General features: G+C 38.6%; 1 protein-coding gene across 11 annotated transcripts in view; it reads right to left on the bottom strand.

Annotated features, from left to right (window-relative positions):
• Window positions 1-239: 239 nt before the first annotated feature.
• The window catches only part of RAPGEF2 (Rap guanine nucleotide exchange factor 2), a 245736-nt gene continuing 227063 nt past the window's right edge, over window positions 240-18912 (bottom strand). For 5 of the 11 annotated variants that reach the window (XM_019667499.1, XM_019667500.1, XM_019667507.1 and 2 more), the window contains 14 exons: window positions 18431-18588; window positions 17558-17798; window positions 16025-16408; window positions 14282-14493; window positions 14067-14190; window positions 13405-13428; window positions 12158-12381; window positions 10474-10674; window positions 8795-8947; window positions 7892-8014; window positions 6438-6663; window positions 5315-5874; window positions 3237-3542; window positions 240-2292 (listed from right to left, as the gene is read on the bottom strand). In XM_019667499.1, coding sequence (XP_019523044.1) covers window positions 2267-2292; window positions 3237-3542; window positions 5315-5874; window positions 6438-6663; window positions 7892-8014; window positions 8795-8947; window positions 10474-10674; window positions 12158-12381; window positions 13405-13428; window positions 14067-14190; window positions 14282-14493; window positions 16025-16408; window positions 17558-17798; window positions 18431-18588 — 2962 coding nt within the window. In that variant the 3' untranslated portion in view covers window positions 240-2266. The remainder of the gene's footprint in view (window positions 2293-3236; window positions 3543-5314; window positions 5875-6437; window positions 6664-7891; window positions 8015-8794; window positions 8948-10473; window positions 10675-12157; window positions 12382-13404; window positions 13429-14066; window positions 14191-14281; window positions 14494-16024; window positions 16409-17557; window positions 17799-18430; window positions 18589-18912) is intronic. The other 6 variants (XM_019667503.1, XM_019667504.1, XM_019667510.1 and 3 more) reach the window with 4 other exon arrangements.

The following is an 18912-nucleotide window of genomic DNA, read 5'->3' as shown; positions in this document are numbered from 1 at the left end:
CTGAGTCTCAAGAAACACTGTGATTTCTGAACATGGATTGGTTTAACATCAACGATATTGATTTCTTTTCTCTGAATCAACAGAGAGCTACATAAAAGACTAGGCTCTTGGGCAGTTTGTAGGGTAAAGAGACTGTCTCCTCAGCCTCCTGAGGTCTTAATTCTTTTGTGAGACCCAAGGGCTTTATTACACTTTGATAATAAAAATCATGCACAATTCATTAAGAATATAGACAAGGCTTTATGTTATATTTATTTATTTTCCAGCTTGTACAAACTGGATGTAGAAGCATAAACATAGTACATTTCTACCATCTTCAACAAAAATATAACCAATATGTACAATTATTGTATTAAAAATACAAAAGGGATACAGACTCCACCAATGTCTTTCTAAAAGACATACAGGTACAAGTAGTATCAAAAGTATGAGGAAATCACCAGTTAATTGTACATTCTGCACTTGACATCACAGAGCGAACTGAGATTAGCAGTCCTATGTTCTACAATTACTTAATGCTTAGATAACATTTGTGCAACTTGTGGTAGAGCTAGGTTTCTGTCTTTCTATATGCACATGAGGTCCATAGCCTATATAATAAAACTGGCAAATAATGCATATTACATGTAAAATTACAAATGCATAATTGACAATGTAATATATAAGCAAGTAGACAAATGCCATGATACAGAAGAGAATTATTAAATAAAGCACTGACATTGTTTGATACAGTGAAAAAACACTGCAATTCGACTTTTAAAATTTGAAGCTATTTACGTTTATCTACTGATCAATATGATCAGCTGAATTTAATGGAAAAAAAATCCAAGACCAGCAGTTCCTCACATTTGAGTACTACTCGGATTGGCAGCCTTCACTTTTCCGGAGTCTGTGCAAAAACAACACAAAAATAGAGTGGAGGGGTCATTTCAGTCATTATAGGGTTAATAGCAGCTGTGAGCAGGTGGTTGCTACACTTCGGCCTTCTCTATCCATAGCATCCATAGAGCCACTTAGCGGTCAGTCTTGGTGACTAACCTACCTTGCAAAGGCTGGCATACCTAACCAGGTTTTTGATCTTTTATCACGTTAAAGGCTTGTTTATTCCCTAATGCCAATTCAATAAAGGGAGGCTGTCTTGAAAGAGCAGTATTAACAGCTGGCATTAGCTCCAACATCCTCAGCTGCTTTCACTGCAATGCTATCCAGTTATAAATGTTTCTCTTTAAAAACAAACAAACAAAAAAAAAATCCCTAAAACTAAATTAACAAAAATCAAAGAAACATAACTTAAAAAAATGGGGTTTGCCATCCATCTCAATGGAGCAGGACACGCCCTCCAATGACACTGTCCCGCACTCCATAAGGCTCAGACACAGGACACGAAAGTCCTATTTCCCTCCCCTGGCCATGTGCAAACAGGTTTATAGAAGAACCCCGCCCACTGGGGAAGGAGTGGACGGGGTGTCTTGGTATCTAAGTAATTGGCTAACATTTTATACTTCTCCAAGATAGGGCACTTCACGGGTGAGGCCAGAAGGACACGGGAAGACAGGGTCGCAAGCCAGGTCTTCCCCACTTCTTGGTGTGACCACACCCTGTCCGGCATATTTGGTTTTTTTAGAAACCCAGGCTGGCAATCCTACTTAAAGGTTCAAAATAATACTGTAATCATTAAATGGATATAACATTTACTCTCTGAACACAATCTTTAAATTCATTAAAAAAAAAAAAGGGAGGACATTGTAAACAAGTGGACAAGCACTGTACTCAAAGGATGTCATTGTTTTTCTTTGTCTTCCTTGGTGGGTTAAAGGCCCCATGAAGTTCAATGGCTAGCTTTTCTCATTATCCCAATGAGACCAAGTGCTGGGACTGGATTAAAATCGAAAAGGAAGATTGAAAACAATCCTTCCAGGCATTGAGAAGTGCAGCCAGAGTGAATCATCTTGTCGTGATGATCTTGGAATTTGGAATGATACTGTGTGACGTGGCAGAGGCAGCAACAGCGGGAACTTGAAGATTGCTGCTCTGTGCATATCAAGCAATAAAGTCTGCAAAGTGCCAGGGCAATTTCTTCACAGTATTTCACATGCAAAGGGGAAAGGAAGAAGGGGAGAAGAAGCCCCATGCTGCTTTTAAGGCAGGGAAGGAGGCAAACCGGTCCACCATCCTCAGAAGGGGAGTGCCAAGGCTCCGACGCTAGGGACGTCTTCCTGCGTTCTCTTTGGAGGTGCCTCACGCTGGATACAGAAACGCCTGTGCCTCAAACAGCAGATACTTGTTCATCTTCTGCAAACACAACCAGGAAAGGAAAAAGCAAATCAATGAGCAAGAAGTTGTTTCTTATGCTTAGAGAGAATACGTTCACTGATGTGCTAAATAAAAATACACTATGGCTATTCTTTTTAGTATACTTCACTTATAAGCCTTGTCTTTTTTTCTAGGTAATGATCAATGATTAAAAAAAAATTAAAACTAAAGTATATCTGATGCATATCTTTATATACACAATACAAAAATAGATATGCTGTGTATTAATTGATTGGAAAGTTAATTCATTGAAAAAAGCTATAAAACAGCATGTGATTTTTTTTTTGGACTATAGTCACATACACATTAAAAAGTCTGGGATATATAACAAAATGTTCATAGTGGTTATCTGCCAAGTGGCAGGACTATAAGCAATTTTCATTTTTGTGTTTTGTTTTTTCTGTAATGTTTGTGTACCAGAACATGTTAAAATAAAACTTAAAAAAAAAGAAAGCGGGGGAGGGATACCATGCTCTCCCTCCTCATCCTCATTCTAGCATAGCCCGGTAGACTTGTACAAGGAAGGCAAAGTCATAGAGAAGTGTATTTCTTTATCAGGCTTTCCTTTGGAGCTCATTAAAAGTCCAAATATAATATTTCCACAGAGCACTGAGAATTAGGAAAGAAATCCAGCCATGCGCACACTTGTACAAGTGACCACTTCTGCAATCTCCGGTATTTCTTAAGCCATTTAGAAAACAAACAAACAAAAACAAACAAACAAACAACTCAACACAAAGAAAGCAGTCAAAAGCTATAACCCCGAATTTGGGTTATATAACTAAATATAAAATGTTCTCTGTGCAGAATATGGCTAAAGACACAGGTGCTCAGGGCGTTCAGAAAACAGGCACTCCTCGGCAAGCGGAGAGGCAGCATCAGCGGACACATCTAACTTTACGGTTTTAAGAAGGCGTATGTACCGTCCTCCTCGGTGGAAAACCCTTGCGACTGATAGGGGGCGAGGCGCGGGTCGCACTCGTTGGGCTTGTGCCACTGCGGCTTGTTGACCGGCCTGCCGCTCGCGGGGTGCGTGTGCGGCTGCTGCGGGGGCGAAGGCCCGGCCGTGTCGGCGGGGCGGGCGACCATCCGAGACCGCTGCAGCGCCACGTTGTAGTCCGGAGGCTTCCTGGTGGGATGGGAAGGCCCTTCTGGGAAGTCGGTGATGGGGATTCCGATGTAGCCTGGAGGGGTGGGCGGCGGCTCTCGATACCTGCCCTCCTTCCGCGCTATAGTGAAGACAAGGTACCAGCCATTAAAAATGCTGTGGACGACGATTTCATGCCACCTATGTCCACGAAAACCTATCGAATCATCATTAAGACAGCACACACAGCGGAAGAGCAAATGTGATTTTGTGTGGTATGGGATAGAGATGGGGGATGGATGCTAACTGAAGCGAATATTCACAACGTTATCTCTGTGTGGTGAAATTATTTTAAACGAACTATTTCAAAACTTGTCTTACTTGTCTTAATAAAATAGGAATAAGGTTAACATGTAACCCTTGGGTTTACTGGAAAGACTAAGCAAAGAGAAAATATGAAAGGTGCCCAGTACTATGTCCACAGTATGCTATAGTTAACCTGGTAAAAGTGCCTTACTCGCCAAGCCCCAGGGATGAGGCAGGCTATTCCCTCTTTGCTGGGCATTTTACCCTTATTACGCAGGAATCAATTCCACATTATTTACGGTCTTGAGCCTCACTTCCGACAATAGTGAATCAAAATAAATTTGAAAAAGTAGTAAAAAAAAAAAAATTTGCAAATTTAAAAATTCAAACTACGTGGAAGGTATGTATTTTTCTCTAAAATCCTTTTATTAATGTTCATGACCTAGAACATGAATTTGTAAATATAAGTAAAATCAAAGTTTTACTTTCTTGAAATTTCTAGACTGAACTGTTAGGAACTAAAAATTATTCTTTCCTTTGCAATAAAAAAGTCTGAGTATTAGTTTGTTAAAAGAAAGTGCTATAAAATTTGCAACCTAAGAATAGGTATCAACTGTCACCTCCTTGTTCATCTGGAAAGGATATTAAATTGGACATCCACCCATGACTATTTACATGGTAAAATAACTACAATTTCCCTACTAATAAAAGTGATATCTGTAATTATTACACTCCAGAATTTCTCACTCTATCTACTAGAATGTGTTCCTACACTTCAATTACACGGATGTTAAATACACCATAGAAAATACATCCTGGTAGGATTGAGGGAACACGAGAGGTTTCACAACAGGCAACATAGCAAAGTAATAGCATCTAGCAGGTACTTATCAGTTACTACCTGGGCACTGTGCTAAGTGCTTCGCAGAGAATGCCTTTAATCCTCACACCAGCTGAGCTGTATTAGTAGAAATTATTAAACTCATTTTACAGATGAGGAAACAGACATAGTTCAGCTCCTTGCTCAATGCCACAAAGCTAGGGAAGTAGCAAAACCGTGATTGCAACCCCAATCAGAGCCTGACTGCTAGGTTCTAACTCATTACGTTTTCTCTGAGTACCCTTTCCCTCGTTCCATAAGTACAGAGAAAATTTGTTTAGCACAGAAACAATTTCTCTGCATAACAAAAATCATTAGAAGATTTTTATGCAAAGTAAAGTTCTAAATACAATTCAAGGGAACAAAATAGAGTAACAAAATATTTCAAAGTTTCAATGAAATAACAATTCTTCCTCTACAGAGAATGGCCATCTTTCGTGATAATTTTCAGCTAAAAAAGATCAATACGAGACCAGAAAATATCCATAATGACAACCTACTGATCCTGATAGCTAAGAGGTATTGAAGGTATACTATATTGGAAAATATTTACATGTACCGGACGAGAGAACCTGGGCTCTTAACCACTATTCATTTCAAGCCCTATACAGCAATTGGGGGGGAGGGGACAAAAGGAGGAAAAGGACCACAAACACATCATGGTTACTTTTGAAATAAGTTAGATTAAAGCCACGATCCAGACATGACCAACTCTCTAATAAGCTTACCAATAAGTCCCTTTGCAGTAGTTGAAGTCACAGCTATGTGGGCAGGCATGGGAACAGGTTTAGTTTCCTCTGTGGTCACGGATGGTATGCTGCTGCTTTCAGCGTCAATGGAAACATCTTTCCCACCCCTTCGCTTTATTGTGCCCGTGTCACCTTCGGAGTCTTCTCCCCAGTAGCCCGTGGAAGAGGCCCAGCTTGCCCGGGACTGGGCTTGTTCAAGACTCTCTCTACTTTGATTTTGCCTGTTGTACTTTGTGCTATGATCAGAAAACATAATTTGGTCCATATGGCTGCCAGAGGCCCATCCACTTGCAGGATCCCCTGAATAATCAAAGTGAGTGTGCCCAAATGGAAGTGTTTCCCAGCTTCTCTGGTGCTGGATGGTCTGTATATTATCATGGGAGCCACTTGAGCATGAGGTCCAGCTCCCGCGGCCACTGTCGGCGGCATCGAGGGAAGCCCGGTCCCCCTGGTCTTGGGAAAGTTCCTCTGTGCTTGGAGAAGAGATCACTGTTGCTGCAGCATATAAGCCCCGGCTCTCAGACATCGGTGCGTAGGACCTACGTGGTCAAAAGAAATGGAAAAGAAAAAGCAAGGCTGTTAACTAACAAACCTATGATAAAACCAAAATACTTTTTCCTAGAAAGGTGGCTTTCTTTCATTCCAGGGATAGGATGAAAGCAGCACGGAACTACATTATAGTGGTCAATTCTGCCATGTCCAATTTTCTCACCTTGTCGTTACCATAAAACAAAGTGGGGGGAAAAAAACCCCAATTGCTTGCTTATAATAAAGGATCAGTTTCCTTACAAGGCTCAATGTAATCTGATGATTTCAGGAAGACAGTTCATACAAAAGAACTGAGATATATCCTAGAGTCACTCTCTGCCTTCAGCACAGAACAACTAACTGTATTCCAATAAAGGATTAACCAAACTTGAAAAGCACAACAAAATTAGCATGGGATTTAATAACTTAGAAACTGTGAAAATTCGTAACTGGGATGGGAGAAAAGTTCTTAGGCATTGTGTAAAATAAATAGAAACACACATCTAGAAAAAAGGACTCATTCTTAAAAGATGGAAGAAAGAATGAAAAAGAACACTAAAGAAAAGGCGCCTACCCTAAGCTGTATTGGTCGGGTTCAATCATGGTCCGCCTCTCCATCCTGCCCACCCCGAGGTTTGTTTCCACGATGCTGACAGAATGCCTCTGGCGCCTCTCATCATGCAGCGAGACTGGCACTGAGTCAAAGGAAGAATTGCTGACAATGCTGGATCGTGAAGAAATTTCACTGTGACCAGAATCTGAAAAATTATCCACAGTACCACTGGGAGCCAAAGTATAGCCTGCGTGGGAAATACAACTATGTTAATGAGATGCTGTAGGTTTAGAACATAGCACTGAAGTCTACCAAACAGAAGCAAAAACAAAAGGAAGGCCAAAGGTATCGCCAATGAAGTGAGGGGGGGACCCTTTACTTGTGGCGAGCGGGTGGGTAACTGAGATAACGATCGTTTACTCAAATGAAGCTTAAGTTGCTTAGTGAAAGTTCAGAGAAGAAAAAAGGAAACGCTGTTATGAGAGCCAGAAAATGAGGCAGAAATCATGGTACTACTTGACTCTTCATAGCTACCTTCAATACAAATTGTGCTATTATTAGTTTATAGAAAAGAAACTATGAAGAATAACTAGGATCACATCTAAAAGTATATTTTCTTTCAAACTGCAAGCAAAGTCAGGAATCTCATTTCCAACTGTTTTTATGGCATAGAATAATTCAACTGGAAATATGTATTTTACTTGTAATTTTAAGTGGACATAGAAGAATAAGAAATAAAACCTAAAGAAAATATCTTTGGATTTCTGCCATTTGGTTTTTCAACGCTAATGATATATTGGACAAATCGTATAAAAGCCAGTTGTTTTCAAGAATGTAATGTACAAAATCTCCATTTTCTCCCTAGACCATCACTTTAAAATGTCTAAAAACAGATATTTATTTTTTGACCTGAAGGACCCTTAACTCCCTTTGTTGCTAAAAATAATTTTGAAAATCACAAAGGAAGAGGCTTAGCTTGATATATTTAATGAAAAACAAAAACCTCCAAATCTTCTTTCTCAGTACTCATTTTTTTTACATTACTAAGGATCTCGTGTAACTTAAGAGTATTGATTTTATATGATTATATGTATGAAATGCAAATTTTCCAAAGCGACTTACCTAATAAAAACGTTAAATCTAGAGCCCCTAAATGTTGCTAATTTACTCTCTATATAGTACAACTTCCCCATCCTTTCAGCAAACTGTTAATTCCTGATTTATTTTTTAAAGGTTGCACAGGTCTTGATAAGATTTAATGTCTTCATCTGTGAAATGTCTTTTTATAAGCCATACTACAAGCTCTGACAGGCAAGATTGAAAGCCTTCCCTGAACAGTCTGCTCAACAAAATATCTCTAGAGAAAAGAATCACTCAGATGGAGCACTTGACATTTAGAGGAATTCTCCCATTTTCCTTAACTAATGAGATGATTCCTCTCTTTCCCACCCCGCTTTTGGTTCTATAAACCCCACCTATCCCACAGGTCCGTGGTGCATTGTTATTCTTGTTACTGTTCTCACTTCCAAGAGAAGAGGAGGAACTGGTTAAGTCCAGCTGCCCGGAGCCAAAAGATCTCAGTTGAATGCCACTGCCACCTGACAACAGGATGAGAGAAGAATTTAGATATATCTGTTTACAAGGACAGTAACCGACACCCACACAAAATGCACAGATGTCTGAAATATCTAAAAGGTAAAACAGGAGAGGTATATGTTGTTTCAGTGAAATCTCACAATTTATTCATCTTTTTGGCCTTCCTCTAGGGGAAACTGTTTTAGCATTCATCATCGGCTTACACCCATTCAATTAATGGGCAGGAAAAGAAAAGTAACCTGGAGGGTTCTGTGGCAGAAAATTATCTACTATTTTAATATAAGAAAGTATCAATGTAAGGAGGCAAGTTTGGTTACCTAAAATTTCACCTCTGTAAAAATAAAGCAAGATAGCAACAAAAAAAGGTAATCAAGACCCGTGTTAATACAATGAAAAAATAAATCAGGAAGGTATTAGTTTTTCTTATGTTTCTAAAGTTCCCTACTCTGTAATTGATGTTGTATAATCATATTTAGTTAGAACAGCTGTCAGTGTAAAAAGAACTGTTTCCACACTCGCATTAAATAAAAAAAATTAAAGGTATTTTTTAAAAAGAGTTATAAGTTTAACACCATTTACTACACGTATAATATTTTTAAAATGCCAAACAAAATTCTTCTAAATTTATAAACGGAGAGGAAAATGCCCATTGGTTGTTATATAGTCCATCATTTTAAATGACTTTGTAATATCAAAAATGATGGACTATATAACTACGGAATTTATTATAGCTGAAATATATATATTGCTATGAAGGCAAACAATAAGTGCTTTAGCTTTACCTTTCCTTGGAGAGCTCTGTGGAGAAGTGGGAGGAGAAGAAAGCTGTGAAGATGCATTTGATATCGTATCTTCTGCTTGTTTCTTGTGACGCTCCAGACTGCCTTCTTCAGACAAAGAAAGAATTTTCTTTAAAGCTTGTGGAGAGTTTATACCTATAAGAGAAAGGAAATAACTTAAATATGTATTTTCAAGACTGAAAAGAAATAGTATTAATAACTAAAAAACTTTCTTTGTGTTAATAATTAATATTACATTTAGTTTCAACCCATTTACAATTTCAGTGGGTCTTTCGACCCCTCACAGTATAAACAGGAAGCTCAGAAAAGGCACAAGGTTCCTGTGATGTGGTTTCTAACTGATATCTGCCCGAGTCCTCAGCATCTATAAATTAATATTTTATATTTCCTGACTTTAAATAGTTGTGCTTAACTATCATAAGAAGGCACATGGCTATTACATTCACATTTATACAACTAAAAAAAATTTATAAAATTAAAAAAAAAAAACTTTATAAAGTTCATAAATTCAAATAGGCCTCAAAACATTTTGAGAGAGATTCTCTCTGAAAAAGTGGAGGGTAGTTTTATATTGTGGTACCCACATGTGGGTTAATAGGCTATATTTTGCTAAAAGGAAGACTAAGTAACTTTGATATAAGATGTTCAGTGTAAAAAAGGAAACAGAAGTCAGGTTGCAGGGAAAACGGTGGTTAAGAAACATGTTATTCAGTTTGTTTGTGATAGGGGGAGCAATACAAGTATTTGAAAGGGGAAATGTCAAGTAAAGGTATTTTTTCCTTGCTCTTCCTCAACCCCAAACAAATGGGACTCTTGCTGACCAGCAGGAACCAGCCAAAGATAAGAGTATATAAAGGATGTGCTATAAAACTCCCGCCCAGCTCATAAGGATAGCTGGGCAGGAACTGCCTTAGTTAGCAATACCCTATTTTATCTAAGTAAACTCTTTGCTAACAGTTTTTTAAAAACTGTCTTTCTTTTTATTAACAGTGTTTTCTTTCACATTTATGTAGGAAAAAAACACCAGTATATTTTATGAAAAATAATTTTGTTTTCTCATTTACACCAAGAAACTAAACTAGTAGATCTATTACTTTCAATAGAAAAGATGAAGCATGATTTTGCCCCTTAACATTCAGGAATTAATTGTAGAAACCACCCCTCCCCCCCCCCAACACACACATGCGCACACACACACACACGCACACACACACACACACCACCTCAAGTTACAGTATCAGGGATTCAACAAATAAGAGTTCACCTCCAGACAAATCATTTCATTTAAAAAATATTCTGCCTAAATCCCAGTAATGCACTGATCATAAGGCAAAACTAGTTTAAATAATGTACATGGACAACACAGCAAGTTCTGTACTCACTCAAAATCAAATCAGTAAAAGCATAATCCCCCCATTTCATGCCCCCAGTTCCCACCATGACAAACGAGCATGATTAAATGAGATACTCTATAAATTCAGTCCCTTCCACTGGCAAAAGTCAACTTTAACTTCCTGAACATTAGTGTTTTATCAGAGGTAACAAATCAGGGGGCGACTCATGAATATTAGATGAAGTTATCCAAGATAAGCATTTTTTCCTAATCTGAAAAAACATGCCAGTACATGGCAGCAGAAGAGGATGTGAATTGAACCACCTACCAAAAGGCGGGAGATCCTTCACAGGCACTTTCTTTCGTGAAGGATAAAGGGACACAGCAGGAACCTGCAGTCCTTGGCTGACTTTATGGGGCGGTGGCTGCGGCTGCGGCTGCGGCTGCGCTTTCGGCTGTGACCCTGCCCTTGGGGCCACCGGGGAGGTCTCGGTTTTGACAGGCTTTTTGTCACCAGGATTCTTAGGTACTGATAATTGTTTGGTGTGAAAATAGAACAAGAAATTTAAGACGTTAGTAGCTACATACAAGATAATTTTAGAACGACATGAGCATTTTCTGCAGTTAGAATACTAAAATGTGTCTCTTTTTTCCTGTTGCCTACACACAGGGACAGAGATGGGGGCAGGAGGTGAACCCTAGGGACAGAAAATATTAAAGGCATGACAGGACAAAGATATTTATGTTATGAAGCTAGTTGTCTCAAAAGCTGATTATACTATTAAATACCACATTAAAAATAAAAATAGAAAAATGTGCATAGCTCAATATATTTTGTGTAAGTATATAAAAAACCCCAACAAGTATATGATAAAAACTACAAAGGAAAATTGTTAGGAATTATTTTTCTAAAATGGTGTCCAAAATTCCTTGACATATATGATCTGTGTTTTTATTTAATAAATGGTGCTAACTGCAATCTTTTTAATATCAAATTCTGTCTCCTATGGGGTAGGATTATCTATGTTATCTAATAACAGCCAATACTGCTTGAGTATTATACTGAGTGTATAATTCCACGGCAGAGAGAGGGCAAACCGATTTAATAGGACAATTAAATGCTATATATATATAGTATCTCAATATTAAAACCAACTCAGTGACATATATATGGTTCCTGTATTTTACACATAAAGAAGCTAAGGATTAGGGAGCACAAGTAACTAGCCTAAGGTGACATTGCTAGGGTGAGCAACGAACAGGATTTGAACTTAGACCAACGTGGCTGCAGAAGACAAGCTCTGCATCATGACACAAGAGCTTTTACAGTGTCCCGGGTAAATCTCGTAACTTGAATTTCCTCCAGCCATCTATCTAACACGACATTCTATAGAAGGTATCTTCAAACCCGCCCATCAAAGACCTAATTGTGCCCTGAATGGAGAATACCTGTATTTTACAGATACAGATGCATATAGAGAGAGCACTGCCCCCATTTCTAGCCTGGCCCAATGTATAAAGGCTGGGAAGCTACATCTTCGGCTGAGTTGTGGTTCCCTGTGGAGCAGGAGTGCTGCTTTACGTGGCTGATGAGCGGAATGCTGGGTGCTGTCCAGGCGGCCGGTACAAAAGCAGCCAGCATGCCTAGTTCTGTGCTGCTCTGATCTGCTGGACTCCCTACCCCTCTCAGCCTGCCCATCACTGTGGAAGCATCTGTGTGAGAAAACTAGGGATGCAGATGGGAGACACATACACCCAGGTGTCTTTGCCTGCCTACTGAGTGTGCTGGGATGAAACCAAAACAGCAGTCCTCCTGAATAAGCTGCACACGAGGGCTGGCCTAGGACAGTGCCGCGTGGTAGTCCACAGCCGCCTTCCAGGGGAAGGCTGGTATATCTCAGGATACTATTCCCTCCTGCGCCAAGCTCTATTTCATCACCACCCGAACCACTGCCTAGGAATCAGGTTTGCATTCCCGTCAGACTCTGCAGCCCTAGTAAGGAAAGACTCACATGTGTTGGTTGCTGGCTCACACTGCAGAGACAATGTCTGAAGACTCTCCTCATCCATTTCGAGCTCCAAATTGGACAGGTACTGCTTCACTTTCCGCGCCATTTGGGCGTCTTCATAAAGCTTTTTGGCATTGAGAAAGGAACTACGGCGTACCCGCTTTTTATGACCACCTGTCTGAGCAACATCTAGCACTGTTGCGTTTGTACTACCCTGGCTGAGAGACCTGGAAGATGAAAAGGTAAATAGATATGCAGCTCACTCTAGCATGGGATTAGTGCATTTGAAACGTGCCAAGACATATATTCTATGTTCAAAACGTCACATGCTTCATTCTAGTAAGTAAACTGTTACACCAAGTAATATAGAATAATGTAATTTTTTTTAAGTTAAACAAGAATCTTACGTACATACATATGTATGTTTGGTGCCTGTTCTGTTCTAACTAGGAAATTTTCACATCTATAGAGCATTCGAGGCAGTCCCCTCTCACAGAAGCCAGCACATACTAGTAATTATACATAAAAGCTCATGCAAGAATACATTAGGATTTACATTAAATTTACTTCTCCAAAAGAGGATGTTTTATATAGATTCAAAAAAAAGATGAGCTACAATGTTTACAATTGTTTTCTTATTCCTTGGGTTAAATGTAGTGAGTTTCTAAGGTAATATGGTCAAACTGTTAATAAAATGGACATGCAAATGTAAACATTTATGTACAGAAACTAGCACATGAATTGTTAAGAATTATTTTTAAAAAGAATTGGTTTATAGAATGAAAACAGTAGTTAGTTGAGCTGTAAAAAATTTCGTTTTAACACCTAGGGGCACATCTTTTATATTACATATAGTATTGACTTCTCAAATATCTGTGCAATCGTGTTTAAATCGCACACTTTTTCCTTCTCACATCCTTCCTCCCCTCACCCCACTTAAGGCTTTTCCCATTTTAAAACACAGAAATTATGTGAAAATAAAATCTTTCTGAAAGCTGAGAAGTATGCCAGGCCCACAGCTCCCTGGACCAATCATCAATCGTTTCACAGCTCTCATGGATCATGATCTCAAAAGCAAAAGCCCCAAAAGATTAAACTTGAAGTCAGTTTGTCAACTGAAATTCTGCTAGAGCAAGAGGGTTAAGAAAAAATGCAAAAATGTGAAGCATCAGGAAATATAGTAGGTAAGAAAACAATGCAATGAGCAGAATAAGAACTGTGTGTGGGTATGCAAGGTCTCCACCACTTACCCCAAACTCCTCCATTTCTTCTTCCTGTAAGTGAGAGCCATGGAGATTGAAGCATGGGTGTAGAAAGAGACAGAAAGATCACAAGCTCAGAAAGAAAGGACTAGACTTTTGGATAAGCAGTACAAGAAGCCCACAAACATTAAACTGCATAATCACCTCACACACACAACTTTACCGGACATATTTATGTGGCTCAAAAGACAAATATATTTACATTTTTTTTTGTTCTAAAAGACTGACTCCTGTTCTCTCCTTCACTGGACTAATCATTTTTTACTATACTGACAGCTAAATCCATTGTGTGCATATTGAAACAATACCATTTGGGTTCTTTACATAGTATTTTAGTTCCTAATACCAACTATGGGGGGTTTTAGCTCTACAAGTCAGTGTTCTGAAAAATAAGGAACAAATAATTGTGCCTCATGTTAAATGAAGACAAATGTCTGAAGAACAAACTATTTTCACTGACAGTTAACAGTGCCCTTGATGCAGAATAAGACATTTATTCCAAATTAGAGCTCAATGGAGAGTCTCTGTGTGAGTTAATAAAATTTCTGCCATGCTCCATATACAAACATTCACAGTTCTCTAATTTATTAGGGAGCTTTCAACTCAACCTTCTCTAATCCCACACGTGCTACTGAAGATGACACACTTACCGAGTCCTGAACATGAGGGCAGGGTCCATGTTAACTGAAGCCATTCGGCCAACGTGACGAATTTCTTTTGCAATCATCCTTAGCTTCTCAAAATTGACCAGCCCGTCAACTTTTGAGTCATTTCCTAATCATTGGGAAAGAAGAAAAAGGGAATCACATGGCATTTATTCTATGCTTCCACACAGGAAGGTAGAAATCCTCTACTTTATATTTACCTTCGTGAAGGAATGTGAGATCCTTTTTGATGACTGGGAATAAAGGGATTATGGGAGGTTGTAAGTTTTGACTATTGAGCACATTGCGATATTTTGCCATGTTTCTGGAAGGATCAAACAGGTCTTGGAGATCTTGAAACAGCTTTTCGTATTTATTGGGAAGTTTTTCCCAGGTGGTTCGCAGTCTTGCCACTGGTGCCAGGTTTAGGCCACTGAGATGAAAAAAACGAAAAATGATATAAAATTAAATGACTCAACCTTGTGAAATGAAAGAAGTGAAACAGTGCACTGTGGATTTATTAACATATTAACACCTCTGTGCTATGTATGCTGTATATACATAGCAATTTACAGAAATAGTCATAAGAAACTATTAATAATTCTAGGTAATGACAATGGAAGGTTATACTCTCCTGATTTGTTTACTATGAACAAAACCCACTAGAATGCAAGTATCATGAGGGTAGGACCTTGTTTCGTTGCTTTGTCTCCATACATAGAAAGCTGCATGGCACAGAGCAGACTGACCAAACATTTTATAGTAATAAAACAAAAGCCGTAACAGTAACGGGAATATGATCAAACTCCTAGACAGAGAAAATGACCAATTTAATAATCACCACCAACATCAATTTAGCTAATCGTTTCAGCTTATATTTTCTTCCAGCCACAATCTAAAACATTTACTGGGCATCTTCTTCGTGCTGGCTGATGGAACTCCACTTTCATTACAGTAGTCCCCCCTTATCCACGGTTTTGCCTTCCTTGGTTTCAGTTACTTGCGGTCAACTCCAGTATGAAAATATTCAATGCAAAATTCCAGAAAATAAATAATTCATAAGTGTGCCATTCTGAGTAGAATGATAAAATCTCATGTCTTCCTGCTCCATCCCTCTGGGACGTAAATCAGCCCTTTATCCAGTGGGTCCATGCCATGTACGCTCCTCGCCCATTAGTCACTTAGTAGCCGTGTAGGTTTGTCACAGTATCGCAGTGCTTGTGCTCAAGTAACCCTTACTTGACTTAATAATGGCCTCAAGGCCATCCACTTAACTTTTATTACACTATATTGTTACAATTGTCCTATTTTATTATTAGTTGTTGTTAATATCTTACTGTGCCTAGCTTTTTTTTTTTTTTTAGCTGAGCCATCCTGCCACCTGTTGGCAGCTCAGCGGCAGCTCAGCTCGGGCCGGGACTCAAACCGCTGATGCTCAGAGCTCAAATTCTTGAGCGAGCTCTTAACCAACTGAGCCACTCGGCCGGCCCTTACTGTGCCTAGTTTTAAATTAAACTTTATCATAGGTATGTATGTAAAAGAAAAAACATAGTGTATATTAGGGTTCGGTACCATCTATGGTTTCAGGCATCCTCTGGGAGTCTTGGAACGTATGCCCCATGGATAAGGGGGACTGCTATACATCATTTAATCTCCTTTATGACTCTAGCATATTGTTATTTAAAAGAGTAATAAACTGATGGTCAGAGAAGTTCAAATAATTTGTCCAAGATAACAGAGATTAAAAAAAAAAGTTTCTGAACATAGATTTTTCTGGGCTTCAAATCAGCATACAAGAGATTTTAAATTAAAAATTAAGACTGAGATTCAGAGAAGAATTGTTGAATCTGATTCAATTAAAAATGACTACAGGTACTTACACAAATTACATGGTGTTCCTGGATTGAAACATATCTTTAACCTGCAAAATGAACTGCATCTTAACACAGACATGCTCTTCTTACCTGATGATTGCAAACATTGAGTTAAAATTCTTGCATTCCCTGCAGTGTAGTGCTATCTTGATGAAATGCTTAATGATCTTCATCCTCTTCAGCTGGTTTGTCTCTCTCAGAATTTCGGATGCTACCCAAAATGTTTCCTGGTTAATGACTTCTTCAAATTTCTTCAGGTTGGCACAGCTGGTTTTTGATTTGAGTTTAAATAAATCATCTATATATTCAGTAGGTTCAATGTTGCGGAAGAGTTCGAAATTTCGCATGGAGAGCTGCGTGGCAACTTCAACGGTGCTGAGCTGCAGGAGGGAAATCTGACTCTCTCTCAGCAACTCCTGGGCATCCTCATCTGAACAAAGGGTTTCTGTTTCCATGTTGTTTTTCAAGTAATACCTAAGAAAAACACAGAATTTGAAGCTAAGCAAGTCGCATGATATTCCTCAAAAGAAGAATGCTGCTTTTTGTAGAACGTTTGATAGAACACTGACTCCAGTGATGGAAGAATTCTTTTTGACTATGAAAATACGGCTAACTTCGATGTCAGATCACAGAACCACCTATCCAGAAGTCACTGAGGGAAACTAACAAATCCCATGGAATTTTATGTGTAACAGTTGTAATTCCTTTTTCTCCTGTCCTTTCTTGCTTTCTAGATAAAATATTTTAATTTTTTGTGTTTTTTTTTGCTAAAACACAGAAAACAGCTACATTAAAATTTTCAGTTTAAATAAGGAAATTAGCTCTGAGGAGGAAGCAGAAGAGATCAGACACAGGTCATCACTCTACCTTTCCCAGAGAGAATCTATGACTATTGATGGGTTCAAGTTGAATCAATCCAATGTAACTTTACATGACGCTTCCTCTCCCATTCTGCCAGCCTGGTGTCCAAACGAGTGAGCCTGAGCAGTGACTCCTTGCACATTGGCGGGCACTAACAACATTTAGGTCAGAGTGCCCTTGTTTTGAACAAGTTCTTAACTCTTTCGCTGCGTTGATTTCAAGGTTTTTTTTCAAAATGTGCCAAAATTCCACAAAAAATAGGAAGTTGATATTTTGACTATTTTATGCATTTAATAACATGTTGAGCAGCTTTGTACATAAATGACATTATTTTAATTTTAAACTTTTGTTATATGGTAATAAATTTACCATTTTTACTGAATTTTAGCAAAAAAAACTCAACACAAAGTGGCATCAATAAATCTAAGAATAGATAAATTAGAATCTAATGGCATTTATTTGATGACATAAAAAATTTATTACACGATGTTACAAAAGATGGCATATAAAACATCTTTGTTGTTGATAGTGCAAGCCACAGAAAAACATACCCAAACATTGCAGCAAAAGAGTTAAGACATCCTTGTGAGGGTCCATGCATTTACTTTGATAAAGCAATTCTTGGTGAACAGGGGTGGTGGGGGATGGATTCTTAATCTTGAAAACCCTTTGAAAGTGTTCATCTCTTAGACTTTCATGTGGATTTGAAGCAGGAAGGGGGAGGGGAGTGTAAACAAATTCAAAAAGATAGGTTTTGTATACCTTCCACTAAGTTGTATCCTATCAGCAAGTTTGGAGAGCTGATCAGGAAGCCTTCTTTGTTTGATCACTCCCTCAGGGGTGACAGAGACCTCACAGAGCGAATACTGGTCAGGGGTGGCAGTCACAGCGAACTCCCTGATGGCCTGAATGACCACTTCCTTCGCAGTGGTGTCCTTGCTGATCATGATGTATCTGCTTTGCTGATCGGCTTTAAAAACCCTTAGCACTTGATCTGGCAAGTCTGGAAGTAAGAAAGACATACATTAAATAGAAAGGATTTTAACATACGGAAATACAGTTTAAGTGCAGTAATCTGAAAAACCCTCCTTAGAAAAGTTAACACTAAACTCTCACCTCTCCCTTACTATATATAGCTCTTCTCCAAAGGTTTCACTCAGTCAACATACTGATAAGTTTCAAGAACACATTTTCCCTACAGGTCACTGAATGAGCTACAGACAAAGGCAAACACATCAATACACACCAGCAGCACACAAGATTGCCAGGTTAGTAGCAAAAACTAAAAAATTTAAATCTAAAGTTCATCTTTATTATATTGAAAAGCCCATTAAGCTGACCTAAGATATGCCTTTTACTCTATTTAAAAGAACCTAGTAATGCCTGCATGGTATGTTATTTTCATTCTGCAAAAGAGAACACAAGTTCAGAGAGATGAACTTGCCCATAGCCATATCAAAATATTCTCATGAATTAAAAGGGGCTGGTTCCAAATGCTTGAAATTTAAGGTCCGCCCTGACTCTGAACATCTGATTAATCCATGCCAAACCCAGAGAGATAGTAACAGCATTACCATTACATCAGGAGGAGAAGGATTACTACAATGAAACAAAAGGAGTATGGGCAATGCTCACCGGGAGTAGTACTGAAGTCTAAAATGCGATGATGAGACTGCAATAAATCAGGGTTGCTGGATGACAAGGTTCCACTGACAGGCAATGCAGTCGGGATGTGCTTCGTCTGCCTGAGTCCTACTATGCTGTCATCTTGAGACTGACCAATCCCAATATCACTGAACAAAGAGGAAAATTAGAAAATAATCAGTAAGTAAAAAAGTTACAACTCATCCATATATAACAGACACAGACCATAAACAAACCGTACTTTATAAAGCTCACAGTTAACGTAAAAATATCACTAATAAATTTGGTTGAAAAAGTACAAAAGCAATTATTGCTTAAGTGTATCCAACTCAAGTTATTTTGCTGTTTCATAAGTGCATAGTATGTTTCTCTGAAACCTATGTCTTTTTTTTTTTTAAAGATTTTTATTGTGGAATTGGGAGGATGGAAACAGTGCTGGGGAATTGGGGGAAGGGGAACAGACAGGTTGCTGT

Source organism: Hipposideros armiger, unplaced genomic scaffold, assembly GCF_001890085.2.
Source record: "Hipposideros armiger isolate ML-2016 unplaced genomic scaffold, ASM189008v1 scaffold_498, whole genome shotgun sequence".
NCBI classification, from domain to species: domain Eukaryota; kingdom Metazoa; phylum Chordata; class Mammalia; order Chiroptera; family Hipposideridae; genus Hipposideros; species Hipposideros armiger.
This window is presented reverse-complemented; position numbering and strand designations above follow the sequence as displayed.